Consider the following 14,161-nt stretch of genomic DNA (forward strand, 5'->3'; position numbering starts at 1 on the left):
AGTGCTATCCACTTTGCTACCGTGCTGCCCAAATACTGGGTAGTTCTCCAATGACCGAACCAACATTTATCTCACTGACACAAAGAAAGCAGTTAATTACCATGGGCTGGATTCTCCGCTGTCGGGATTCTCCATTGTGCCCGGTGGCGTGGGGCTGTCCACAATGGGAATTCCCATTGGCTGGCTGGGAGGATGGAGAATCCCGCCATCTGCGGGGATGCGTCCTGCACCAGGAAACAGGTGTGGCGGGACGAGAATCCCACCCCATATATTTCACTTAGCCAGCTTAAATCTTAGAAAGAATAGAGGGAAACTACACCCACTGTCTGTGCTCTATGTGCAGGATCTGTCTTCATATAGCAGACACTGCTTTAAACCAAACTATCAAATCCAAGCCTAAGCTTTTAACTTTCAGGTTTTCAGGGAAAATATTAATATACTAAAAGACACAAGAAATAGTTCAATTGATTCAATTAAATAATCTTATTTAAGTAATTAAGTTGTGAAAAAGCAACATTAAAATTTTGTTTTTAAACAGTTTGGACATTAGAAATTTCAGTTACTAATAAAAATGTGTTTATTATTTGAGTGATTCATCAACAAACCATTATGCAGAAATGTTTACATACTGTTTTCCCCATTATAAAGTGTTCACAGAAATGTTCGTATAAATGGACTTTCTCTGTTCCTTCAAGCCGGCGGGATTCTCCATTCCCGCTGCAGTGAATGGAGATTTGGCTAAGCGCCAAATTCTCCGTCCTTGCTGGCAGCGATAGTCAGCCGGACGCGCAAAGGAGAATCCTGCCCATGATTTAATTCAAAGGATCCCATTATAAACTTTTACATTATGTTGGCATTTCAAATATACAGGCAGTAATATGTGTGCACAAAAATGTGTGTTATACACAAGGTTTTTAATATAAATGAACGACATAAAAACAGCTAAGTAAATTTAAGTATCCAATACCCATCTTCCACCTACTCATTCATATAGCCCATAAAGAGCCTCGAAGGAGCGGGCTTGTGCAGTATGTTACGATTGAAGTATTGAATGTATGTGGATGTTTGAACATTTTTGCCTTTTTTGCTTTCTTTCTGTTGATGTCTGTAACTGTTAACAATGCCGAAAAACTACCTCAATAAAATTGTTTGTTAAAAAAAAAGAGCCTCGAATGGCAGAAGCAGTGTTAAATCACATTATAAAACATGCTTTTAAAATATTGAAAGCACTTGGCTACTTGGTTAGTAAGGCTACTGAATCAGTACCTACAACCCTTCAGCCACGTTCTCCATTCTTGATACATCAGTGCTGGTGCGCTGTCAGTGTGTATTTCCCCATTAGCTGAAATTATTAACTGGAATTTACAGATTCATTCCTGTAAACACAGGCGGAACTTACATTCGAGCATGCATCAGATCAGATCACAAGACATGGACAAAAAGGGCATGCATAGCAGATTTTTAAAAAGCCAACTTTCTTTTTTACATCAGAAGTGTGCGACCGATGCTCTGGCTTGGAGCTAACCTAATGGCTCAAGCGGATCAATGTGCAAGTCCAAACCAGAAGGTTGCAAGTTATATCTTAGGGGTGCCTGTCGCTTACACCTCAGCTCGGAAAGCTTTATCAGTTCTTAGCCAGCATTCTTAATGAAGCAGAGCACAGAAATATGAGCTATCAATCTTGGGGTGGAGGATGTGACAGAAAGAAAAGGGCCAAACAACGCCTGCTAACTAAGCAGCAAGGACCTTTCAGTTTATGGCTCATGGTGAACAAATGCAGTAGCTAACAACCCGCTGTACAAGTAGATAGGAAAAAAATTGATTTACCCCTAGCAATTACTGGTCAACTCCACGTTCACCACCTTAGTACCATCTTCAAACCTACCCTGATGGTGGTCAGCTATAAATATTTAATTTTTAACATTTGATTATTGTTGCCACAATTCTGTTCTGTAAGTTTAAAATGTATCTTCTCAACAGTCATTCCTCATGGGAGATTCTCTGCTAAGAACACCAGCTGGTCCATATGTTTGGGCTTCACGCTGCTTCGATACTCAGTAAGTACAAAGCTACTATTGCTGAACGCTCTTTCTGAAGTGACATTCGTTGCAGAAATACAGAGGTACTTTTTGGCTAGCTTTGCCAGCAAAGGCAGGCAATTCTGTGTTGCTTTCCACCACTGAAGAGGACAGCTCTCTAGGGAGAGTTTAGGCTCCTTGAAATAAAAATCCAGCTCTCTGTCGAGCTGTTCTTGTAGAGAGACTGAAGTAGTGACCATTTTGTCTGCAGCTCCATCTCCACTCTGCTTTCCAAACACCTTTGCAAGTCCTCCTCCGTACTTGGCTTTCTTTGGTTGACTTGGTCCTGGACTATCGCGATCGTACCAGCTGCACGAGCTCAGTGGAGAAACGGTCAAACCATCAAAGCCAATTTGAAATAATGATGATTCCTCAGCTACTTTTCCAGCAAGTACCTCTCCTTTAATTTGCTGCAGGACATTTTCCAGATTGTCCACGCAAGTGGGACCAAACCGGGGATCAATGAATGTAACTTTCTCCAGAAAATGGACCAATTCTGGATCTCCATATCGCATTTCAAGGTCTCGTTTAATTCTCATTCTCATTAAAAAACTCAGAGTCAACTCCTCTTGTTCCTCTCTCACAAGATCATTGCATATATGTTTTATAAGAGGATTTATTGCTGAAATGGAAATAAATTTTTCAGAAGACAGGGCTTCCGACATTTCACGGAAAGGGCGTAAAACACTTATAACTGACTCAAGAACATCAATATCCTGCCACGTTGGAACAAGGCGACATATTTTATGGTCATGAGCTAATACAGTTCTGACAGCATCCTGCTGCTCAAGAAATCTTTCCAACATATCCAAAGTGGTCCCCCAGTTGTTGTTAACATCGGCTTTCAGTGAATTCCTTGGAAGGCCTTTCTGACTCTGAGCTATAGAGAAATCCCGCTTCTTCCTCCAGCTGCGTGAAAATTGAGAAAATATTTGACGGCACAGCTGAATGATGCGCTCAATGCGAGAGTCTTCAAGACCGTTTTGGAGAGAACACTGCAGGTTCTGGCTGAAGCAGCTAATTCTTTTCCAGCCCAACAACTCGCAGGCAAGTTTAATGGTAGACCCATTGTCGGTAGTGACGGCTACAAGGTTGGTTGTGTCCAACCCCCACTCTTCCAGCACATCCTCCAGGGCACACTTGAGGCTCTGACCGGAGTGTTCATCTGGCAGATACTGAGTCTGCAGGCAGTGGTTTTTGAGAACCCAATCGCTGTCCATATACTGAACCCCAAATGTCAAGAACATCTCATTGCGCCGACATGTCCAGGTTTCAACAGTTGCAGCAAAACAATCTGCACTCTTTAATTCTTTCTCAACAACTTTGCGAACATCTGCATAAAGCGATGGAACAGCTACTCTGGAAAAGTAGTTCTTGCTTGGCAGCTCATACCTTGGGTTGAATTTGCTCAAGAGGTGCTGAAAACCAGGTTTGGAAATGGTACTCAGCGGCATCCTATCCTTGGTGACATAGTATGTCACCGCCTTGGTCAGCTCTCTGTGCTCCCTGGGCTTTGGATCAAATTTATCTTTTCGCTGAAAGATCTCCCGCATGGTGTTGGTCTGCTCTCGGCTTGGCTCCCCAGAAGAAGCTGTGGTGGTTGGTGTCTGGTTGGGTTTGCCTTTCACCGCTATATAAATATGAGGGTGCTGGGATTTCAAATGTGCATAAAGGTTACTCGTGTTTGAGGCTTTTGCTGGGATGACACGGAAACAGATCTTGCACACTGGGGTTTCAATGTTTTCTGGTCTACCATCACTACCAGGTTGGAAGCCAAAGTATCGCCACACTTCTGACGTGGTATTGCTCTTCTCCACAAGTTGAGGCCTTTCAGTTTTGATGAACGAAGATCCACAATGTACAATGTCACCGTCACCTTCCATTACCTTTAATGTGCAGCGCAATATCTTCTTTCTGGGCTGCTTCGCACGGGAGGATCAGAAGGACATCATCACGCAGGTGGGGAATCCAGCTACAGCTGTGCTTGGACCAGACAGCCCAGCTGCCTAGAAACAAAATTTAAGTCGACAAGTTATCAAATAAAATAGCTAATTTGCACATTAAGGCAATTCTTTGAATAACAAAATATCATAAAATGGTCCCTTCATAAAAACTTTCTTCACCCAAAATATTGCCATTTTACAAATAAAAAGGCCATTTCCACAACTGTTTTCAAAATCTCTCAAAGAAAAATATAAAGCAGGCCCACAAAAATTATTCTGCTTGTTTCCATTAGCTGGTAGAGGAAGTAGGAGAGGGAAGTGGCCCAATGGAGGCACAATAACCAGACACCAGTACTTAGGCCAAGACAAAAATCGAGGCAAAGAGGCGTGCCCAAGAAACAGGAAGGTAGATAATCATAGAATCTCTATATTGCAGAAGGAGACCATTCGGACCTTTTGAGTCGACACTGGCCCTCTGAAAAACACCCGAGCTAGGCCCGCGCCCCTGCCCTCGTCCTGTAACCCCATAATCCCATCTAACCATTGGTCACGAAAGGGCAATTTATCATGGCCAATCCACATAACCTGCACGTCTTTGGACTGTGGGAGGAAACCCACGCAGATACAGGAAGAATGTGCAAATTCCACATAGTCACCCAAGGCAGGAATTGAACCCGGGCCTCTACTATAACGCAGCAGTGTTAACCACTGTGCCAACCCGAATAATGGAATCCAAGAGTAGCTGAGGGTAAGGAGAAAACAATGAAATCATCTTTACTGCAGTAAAGCCATTGGTAAAGGACTCCACCCTCGTCAAACTGCACACAGTACCCCAAGGCATATCATCATACGAAATAGGAGAAGTAGGCTATTCGGCCCATCAAGCCTGCTCCACCATTCAATAAGACATGGCTGATCTGTTTGTGTTTCAAGTACTACATTCCCATCTATCCCCAATAACCTTTGATTTGCTTGCCCAACAAGAATCTGTCCACCTCTGAATAACAAATATTCAGCGACCCCACCTCCATTGGCTTCTGAGACAGTTCAGTTCCAAAGTCGCACAGCCTTCGGTGAGAACAATTTCTCCTCATCGCTGACCCCTAATTTTAAATCAGTGCCCCCTAGCTCTGGGCTCACCACAAGAGGAATATTCTTCCCAAATCCACCTTGTCGAGACCATGCAGGATCTTGTATATTTCAATAAAGTCACCCTTCTAATCTCCAGTGGAAACAAGCCCAGTCTGTCCAGCCTTTCCTCATAAAACAACCCACTCATTCCAGGGATCAATCTAGCAAACCTCCTCTGAAACACCTCCAATCCATATATATCCTTCCTTAAACAAGGAGCCCAAAATTGTACACAATATTCAAAGTGCAGGCTCACCGATGCCCTATTTAAGTAAAGCATAACATCCATACTTAAATTTTCAATTCCTCCCACAATAATGCCATTAGCCTTCTTAATTACTTGCTGCACCTGAATACTAATGTTTTGTCACTCATGAACTCTGCACCTCAAGAATTCTGCAGCCGTTCTCCTTTAAGTAATACTCTGCTTTTTAAGTCTGTTATGACACCCTGGGCATGTGCGCAGTCAACTCCAGCCCCATTCATCCCGGAGTCACAAGACAAGTGAATTAACCAATAATTCTTATAAATATCCCCAAAGTCTTTGGCCCTTGACTGCCCAATAATCACAGTCACCAGGTTTGTAAATGTAAACACGATTACTGTTCATCAATAACAGGAACTATAATGAAATACACAGCAAATACAGTGATTGAATATTAACAAATACCTAACTCCCCCCCCCCCCCCCCCCCCCCCATCCCCTTCCTCTACGCACACAAGACAGACAAACACAGAGGGATGGAAAGGGATAATGACAGAGTAAAGAGTCTTTGTTTCAGATGATGGTTCTCAGAATGCTTTCTTCATAGTAAGCTTGTAGATAACAGTCTTTGTTTTTCAGCCTGTACTGGTCTTTGCTGCAGTTTTAATACACCGTATTCGCAACTTTCCTGGAGAGACAGAGTTCTTGTTTCATCAAACTTTGCTTTCAATTTGTTGCCTGACTTCAGGCCTTTGTAGTTTAGAAACACAGGTTTCCTGAAGAAAATGTAGAGGAGAGAATAGCTGGACCTTCCTCGGACTGCAAGGAGTCAAACTGAAACCTCCTTTGGTCTCTGAACCATCCCACTGGGTAAGATCCAATCACCACCTGTTACCGGACAAAATACAGCCTCTCCAGCCAATTAACAGGGCACCAGCCAAATCAATCAAACCGAGTCCAGCCCATCTCTGACCTTGATGCCGGTCAGTCTACAACTCCGGTTTAAATCAGCACAGGCTTCTGCTTGAATTAAAGATATAGGCTGCCTTAAAAACACATGTCCATTAATCATCCATGGATCAAAATGCGACGGCAAAAAAGAATAAAAGAAAGGGAAAATAAGGGAATAAACCTTTCCAATTCTTCCTGCCGAAGTGAACTTCAAATTTTTCTACATTATACTCCATCTGCCAGATTTTTGCCCACTCACTCAACCTATCTATATCTGCCTGCACTGTCCTTAGAACCAAAGCATGGGACAGGACAACAAAGGCAACTCTTTCATCAGATATTAGCATTTTTTTAAAAAATTGAATTTTCTTCTGACTGTAGTCAAATATTTTGTTGGAATCAGGGTTAAAGCATGTTCTAATGGGAAAGTTGCAGAGCTCCATCTAACCACACACTTTTAAAGAATGTAAAATCTCAGCTTTCCAATGTTTTTTTTACAATTAGGGTGCAATTTGATGTTAGCACCCCGGTTATTTTCAAGGTTTAGGAAGGTGGTGTGACGGAATAGAACCTATCACTGTATATTCTCCAGATGGTGACCCTATGCCTGTGAGTTAATGTCTTTGACTCACCGAACAAAGGAAGCCACATCGCAGTGTCAGAAATGCCTCACCTCAGTATTTCTGAGGAGCTAATAACAGACCACCTGGGGACTGCTCAGCCCAACTTCAAAGGGAGCTACACGAAGGCCATTTATATTTGATAGACCAGTCTTGATGGCGGAGTCAGACATTCTACTAAAGCAATGGTCTCGCAAGCATTCCTTTTAACCCATAATGGTGGGGATACAAGCGGTTCCGAAGACCAAGCTGAATTCCAGACACTGGATAAACATTCTTTGTTACAGAGCTTGCGGACAGGTATGGTCGCATGTCCTGAGACACTGGCTTATTGCCTTCCTGAGCTGCAAGCCAGTCTGAGGCTTTAACATCTGCAACAGGCCACACAGAAGGCACACTGGCCAGGCTGGACAACTGACCCTATCTAGTTCTGCCAGAGGCTCTGCACCATCTCCTACAAAAACTGATCCACCTCTGCCGTGACTATTTTTCCAGAAAAGCGAATCTTACACCACTGGTTTCTATCCACTGATCTCAGTGGGGTTTTGATTCTGGACCTCATGTGAACCAATATTTATTTTCTCTGTGTCTTTGCACTTTGGAACCTCCTTCGCTCTCTCCCTCCTTCACCTTAAAGCATGCTTGTGGAGGGGGATGTTGTGGCTCCTCCTTTTCATGGTTGTTTGAGTGTGTGCAATAAGTTAACCTTTTTGAGTTCATCCTACTTTGGGTTTGGTCTGGGCTTAAATTGGATCACACAAAAAACTGAAAGCTCGGGAAATACGCCACCACATCTGAAATTGGAAACTAATCTTTCCGTTTCCAGAAAGGTGTTGAGAGGTGGAAGTGCCCCCCCCCCCCCCAAAATCCATAATAATGGTCGAGAATGAAGTTATTTAGCGCCAGGCCTTAGAATCCATACAGTTCAGAAAGAGGCCATTCAGCCCATCGAGTCTGCACGAACCTTCCAAACCAGCACTTCTTCCGCCCTATTCCCGTAACTCTGCATTGATCACAGCCAATCCACCAAACCTGCACATCTTTGGACTGAGGGAGGAAACCGGAGGAAGACCACGCAGACATGGGGAGGACGTACAAACTCCACACAGGCAAGGCCAGAACTGAACTGGGGTCCCTGACGCTGTGAGGCAGTTGTGCTATTTACTGTGCCACCTATTCCATGCAACAAAAATATTTAGACAGTGCAACTCTTACTTATCTGCAACTTGATAAATTTGCCTCCTGGTGACCCCAAAGCAATGACAGTAAGCCCATAAGTAGGTGTGGAATAGGAATACTGCAATTTACAATCAAAGTTCATTGGCCACAGACATCTTTAAATTGTTCAAGCAATTGGCTTTATAATCAAAACATTAGAAAACCAAGTTGTCAAATTCCAATTTCAAAATCCCAATGGGCAAATATAAAGTGGCATCTGGAAATTTTGTGCATACATAAATGCCACAATCTGTAGATTAAGACACTGATTCGAGGTTAACATTGCCATTACTTCAAAGGCTTGGGAGTGTCTCCGGAATCTCCTCTTGTCCCACCCAGAAGTTACAGCAGGCAGGCTGGAGTCACTCCCATCAGACGTTGACTGTCATAGTATCAGACGTTGACTGTCATAGTACAGTATCATAACGTTAATCAAACAATATGCTTCCAATTTGTTGAAAGTCATGCCTTGATTTTCTTGACAGCTATGCACCAACTTCCATTCATTCACACACTTACACTGGTATAACCTTGTGTCCTGGTGCATGTAGCTCCAGAGAGGTGTTGTGTTTCCCCATTTTTTATGTTCCCAAATATTTTAAGATCACTTGGGGTCCAAACCATCCACAATGCAACAAGGAAAACACATTGTTGGGCTACCCTATGTTGCTGCTGATTATTAGTTAATTGGCGTCATGCCTGGTGTTTGCTGGAGGCTGGTAAATCCCAGGCTTTTAGAAGGCGGTAGGGATCCGATAGCCCACCGGGTAAAGGCGTGTGGGTTTGGAGGGCATGCAGCAAAGAACAAAGGTGGAGGCCATATCTTTGGAGGGATGTGTGTGACTAGATGCTCACAGGGCACCCTCTGAATTATGTGTCTCCTTCCTTCCACCTTTTTCAACCTGGTCTTAAAAATTACTGCTTTCCCCTGACCGCCTACCCACTCTAGCTGTATTATGGGGTAAGCAGCTTAATATCCTGGTTAATTGGCTTTTTTTTCAGTCCTGATAATGTTTATTCTTTAATATGATCATGGAACAATGCTTCAATCATTCATCTTGTGTTTTTTTTAAATATTTTTTATTCTCCTTTTTCACATTTTCTCCCAAATTTACACCCAACAATAAACAATAATCAGTAATGGATGTAATGTCAATCCCCATATCAATAACAATGATCCCATCCTCCCACCAAACCCCAGACATTAGCCCGCATGTTAACATAAACAAATGACAAAAAGGAATCAGGAATCATCCATAGTCACCATTAACACACACAGTCCCTCTTCCCCCCACCCCCCCAACCCCCCAGCTCCCGCTCCCCAACGTTCGATGTGACCCAATTCTCGAAAGAGCATAATGAATAACGCCCATGAATTGTAGAACCCCTCCATCCTTCCCCTCAGTTCAAATTTGACCTTTTCAAGCGTCAAGAATTCCAGCAGGTCCCCTCGCCACGCCAGGGCACAGGGTGGAGAGATTGATCTCCACCCTAACAGGATCTGCCTTCGGACAATCAACGAGGCGAAGGCTACAACATCTGCCTCCACGCCCGTTTCCAACCCCGGCTGGTCCAACACCCCGAATATGGCCTCCCGAGTGCCCAGGTCCAGTTTCACGTGCACCACTTTAGAGATTACCCTAAAAACCTCCTTCTAGTAATCCTCCAGCTTTGGAAAGGACCAAAACATATGAACGTGGTTTGCAGGGCCCCCGCTGCAACGTTCACACACATCTTCTACCCCCTCAAAGAGCTGGCTCATCCTCGCCCTTATAAGGTGTGCTCTCTTCACCAACTTCAGCTGTATCAGCCCCAACCTCACACACGAGGTGGATGCGTTCACCCTCCGGAGCTCCGCACACCAGAACCCGTCCTCCATACCCTCTCCCAACTCAATTCTTCCTCCCACTTTGTTTCGATCCCTTCCAGTGGCGGCTTCTCCTCCTCCAAAATAGCCCCGTAAACCGCTGACACTACCCCCTTCTCCAGTCCCCCTGTTGTCAGCACCTCCTCCAGCAATGTGGAAGCCGGCTCTACTGGGAAGCTCTGTATCTCCTTTCTGGCAAAATCTCGAGCCTGCATGTATATAAACATTTCCCCTGCTCCAGCCCATACTTCACGCCCAGTTCCTTCAATCCTGCAAAACGACCCCCAAGATACAAATCTTTTAGTGTCCTAATTCCTTTCTCCTCCCATCTCTGAAAATTCCAATCCTACTTCCCTGTCGCAAATCTATGGTTCCCCCGAATCGGCATTTCCCTTGACCCTGCCCCAACCCGAAGTGCTGTCGAAACTGCCTCCAAACTCTCAATGAAGCTATTACGACCGGACTCTCGGAGTCTGGTTAATTGGCTTAACAAGCTCAACTGAACTTTAATTATTTAAAAAAAAATATGGCGGGCAAGTTGCCAATTTTGTCACCCACTCACCTAGCATATTTTGTGGGACAGATCGAAGGGTAAGCGGAAAGGTGGTGGACTGGGTATCCCTTAAAATTTAAGTCTTTAACTTAACAATTTCTCTCATTTATCCAAGCAGGGTTGCCAACTTTGATTGGAAGCAATCCTGAATAACTCATCACATGACTCACTGCCACCCCCCACACACTCTGGCCATTGGCAACTCAACACATCCAGTCTCAGAGCTCAACCCCTTTCCCAAGCACTTTGAAAATTGAATACACTCTTTGGAACTATAGAGTCGTAGAGCTTTACAGGACAGAAAGAGGCCCTTCGGCCCATCTGGCCTGCACTGGCCATCAAGCATCTATCGCTTCTAATCCCAATCTCCAGCACATGGTCCGTAGCCTTGTGTGATCAACAGAAAGGAAAATCAAAATAATCCTCCCATGATCTTTCTAATGTGTTGAGCACAGCAGGGTCCAGGTATTACATTTCTGAAGCATCAGGGGAAAGTTTTGTGAGATGTTAACCCCATGGTTGAGACAATGCAAGGACGTCCAAATAGACATGGGTACTCCATCTAAGGGAAAAAGGAATTTAACAATCAGTTCCACATGTGAACATATACCTCCTGAGGGATACAGGTGGCACCATCCTGAATAGTTTGAAAAGAATAACAAGCACTCGCAGGACCCCAAAATCAATAAACATTATCCTGGAAAAGACAACCAACCATGTCCTCCCAGCTAAAGGCTGTAGAGGCAGGAGGCAATAGTTAGAGACTTAATATTATGCAAATGGTAACTGCTGTAATGGTGAACTGATATCACTTAGGGCGGGCTACAGAAATGATAATTGTGCTCGAAAGATTGGGGCCACGGACGCATGTTCAATTCCATCCCTATAACATGTATTCTGCAGCAGATCACATTCAACATTACCTATATCTTCAGACTGAGTGAGAAGCAAATACTCAAACGACCGGATCACATAGAAAACTACCTAGAAAAAAGCAGAATGAGACCATTCGGCCCTTTGCGTCTGCTCCACCATTCATTATGATCATGGTTGATCATCAAGTTCAATACTCTGATCCCTCCTTCCCCCCATATTCCTCAATCCCTTTTGCCCCAATAACTATATCTAATTCCTTCTTCAAATTACACAACGTTTTGGCCTCAACTACTTTTTGTAATAGTAACTTCCACAGATTCACCACTTTCGGGGCGAAGAAATTCTCTTCACCTCAGTCCTAAAAGGCTTACCCCTTATCATCAAACTATGACGCCTAGTTCTGGACTCCCCCCACCATTGGGAACATTCTTTCTGAATCTACCCTGTCTAATCTCTTCTCGCTCTTCTAAACTCCAACGAATATAATACTAACCGACTTAGTCTCTCCTCATATGACAATCCAGCCATCCCAGGAATCAGCCTGGTAAACCTTTGCTGCAGTCTCTCCATAGCAAGAACATCCTTTCTCAGACAAGGACACCAAAACTGCACACAATACTCCAGGTGTGGCCTTACCAATGCCCTATACAATTGCAGTAAAAGATCTCTATTCCTATACCCATATCCTCTAGCTATGATGGGCAACATAACATTTGCCTTCTTTATTGCCTACTGTACCTGGACGCTTACTTTCAGCGACTGTTGCACAAAGACACCAAGGTCTCGCTGAATATCCACCTCTCTCAATTTACACCCATTCAAATAATAATCTGCCTCCCTATCTTTGCTACCGAAGCGGATAACTCACATTTCTCCACGTTATACTGCATTTTCCATGAATGTCACTCAGCCTGTACATATCCTGCTGAAGCATCTTTGCATCCTTGTCACAGCTCACCCTCCCATTCAACTTTGTATCATCTGCAAATTTGGAGATAATGCATTTAGTTCTCTCTGCCAAATCATTAATATGTATTTCATTTTTTCATTTCATTTTCATTCATGTAATGTGAACAGTTGGGGATCTAACACAGATCCCTGCAGTACCCCACTAATCACTGCCTGTCAATCGGAAAAAGACCCATTTATTCCAACTTTTTGCTTCCTGTCTCTAACCAGCTTTCTACCCTATCTGGCTGCATCACAGCCTGGTATGGCAACTGCTCAGCCCAAGACTGCAAGAAACTTCAGAGAGTCATGAACACAGCCCAGTCCATCACACAAACCCACCTCCCATCCATTTACTGTCTACACCTTCCACTGCCTTGGAACAAAGACCCCTCCCACCAAGGTTATTGCTCTTCCGTCGGGCAGGAGATACAAAAGTCTGAGAACACGCACCAACAGGCTCAAAAACAGCTTCTTTCCCGCTGGAACCAGACTCCTGAATGATTATTATGGATTGGACTGATTTTTTCACACATCTCCTTCACCCGATGCCTGGCTATGTATTTACATTGTGTATTTATGTATGCCATATGTTTTTTCATGTTTGGAATGATCTGTCTGGACTGTACGCAGAACAATACTTTTCACTGTACCTCGGTACACTTAATAATAAATCAAATTCAAATCTATCCATCTCCAGACACTACCCATAATCCCATAGGCTTTAACTTTGCATAGTAATCTATTTAAGACCTTGTCAAAAGCCTTCTGAAAGTCCAAATAAACCACATCCACCAGTTCTCCCTGGTCAACTCTGCTAATTACATCTTCAAAAAATTCCAGTAGATTTATCAAGCGTGCTTTCCCTTTCGTAATCCCGTGCTGATTTGGTTTGATTATACTAGTGCTTTCCAAATGCTGAGCTCTGAAACCATTGATAATGGACTCTAGCAACTTCCGTACTGCTGACGTTAGGCTCACTAGTCTATACTTCCCTGTTTTCTCTCTACCTCCCTTTTTATTAACAGTTATATTAGTTACCCTCCAACTTGTAGGAACCATTCCAGAGTCCAAAGAATTTTGAATAATGACCACCAATGGATCCACTATTTCTAGGGCCACTTTCTGAAGTACTCTGGGATGAAGATTATCCAGCCCTGGAGATTTAGCCGCCTTCAATTCCATTAATTTCTCCAAAACCATTTCTTTACTAGTACTAATTTCCTTTAACTCCTCACTAACACTTGTTTTTCTCCGAACTTCTGGTACATTATTCATGATTAATAGAAAGGAGGAAGGCCACTCAAACCATCTCAATACATAGATCCAGAAAAATCCTGGAGTCTGCTCCACTCCTGCAGCTTCTAAATGTTTGTTAAATGATGCTATGATTTTTGCCAGCTCTACTGTGTCTGGACGTTGTCCCACACGATGTTTTGGTATCAGTCCTAATACGACCTTTTACCAGTTTAAACCTGCTTCTACGTAATTGAATTTTAAATAATGGGCCATAATTTGCTGTGGCAGGGCAGCTAATGGTGTCTGCTACACGCCAGGCTTGGCCAAGTACATTCAGGTTTCAAACATTTAGTCTGGCAAGTTGCTGAAAGTGTCAACTAATAACAGTGCAGAGAAAGGGAACAGGGCATCTGGAACAAGGCAAATAACAGTCCTTATCCAAGCAGATTGAAAGATTGTGCAGGCACTGAGCAGAAAGTGTAAACTGGAGTGGGTGAATCCAATATCAAATCAGGTTTAGAAGAGAAATAAG

At 43.5% G+C, this 14,161-nt stretch overlaps 1 protein-coding gene across 5 annotated transcripts in view; it reads right to left on the minus strand.

Annotated features, from left to right (window-relative positions):
* The window catches only part of LOC119973183 (testis-expressed protein 264 homolog), a 463,785-nt gene that overhangs the window by 299,944 nt on the left and 149,680 nt on the right, over nt 1-14,161 (minus strand). For 3 of the 5 annotated variants that reach the window (XM_038810828.1, XM_038810830.1, XM_038810829.1), the window contains one exon: nt 554-4,084. The exons of 1 other annotated variant lie outside the window; for it this stretch is intronic. In XM_038810828.1, the coding sequence (XP_038666756.1) occupies nt 1,988-3,961 (1,974 nt within the window). In that variant the 5' untranslated portion in view covers nt 3,962-4,084 and the 3' untranslated portion in view covers nt 554-1,987. Of the gene's footprint in view, nt 1-553; nt 4,085-12,310; nt 12,335-14,161 lie in introns of those variants that run through there. One more of the 5 variants, XM_038810831.1, reaches the window with a different exon arrangement.

Source organism: Scyliorhinus canicula, chromosome 11 (genome assembly GCF_902713615.1).
Source record: "Scyliorhinus canicula chromosome 11, sScyCan1.1, whole genome shotgun sequence".
Lineage (NCBI taxonomy): Eukaryota > Metazoa > Chordata > Chondrichthyes > Carcharhiniformes > Scyliorhinidae > Scyliorhinus > Scyliorhinus canicula.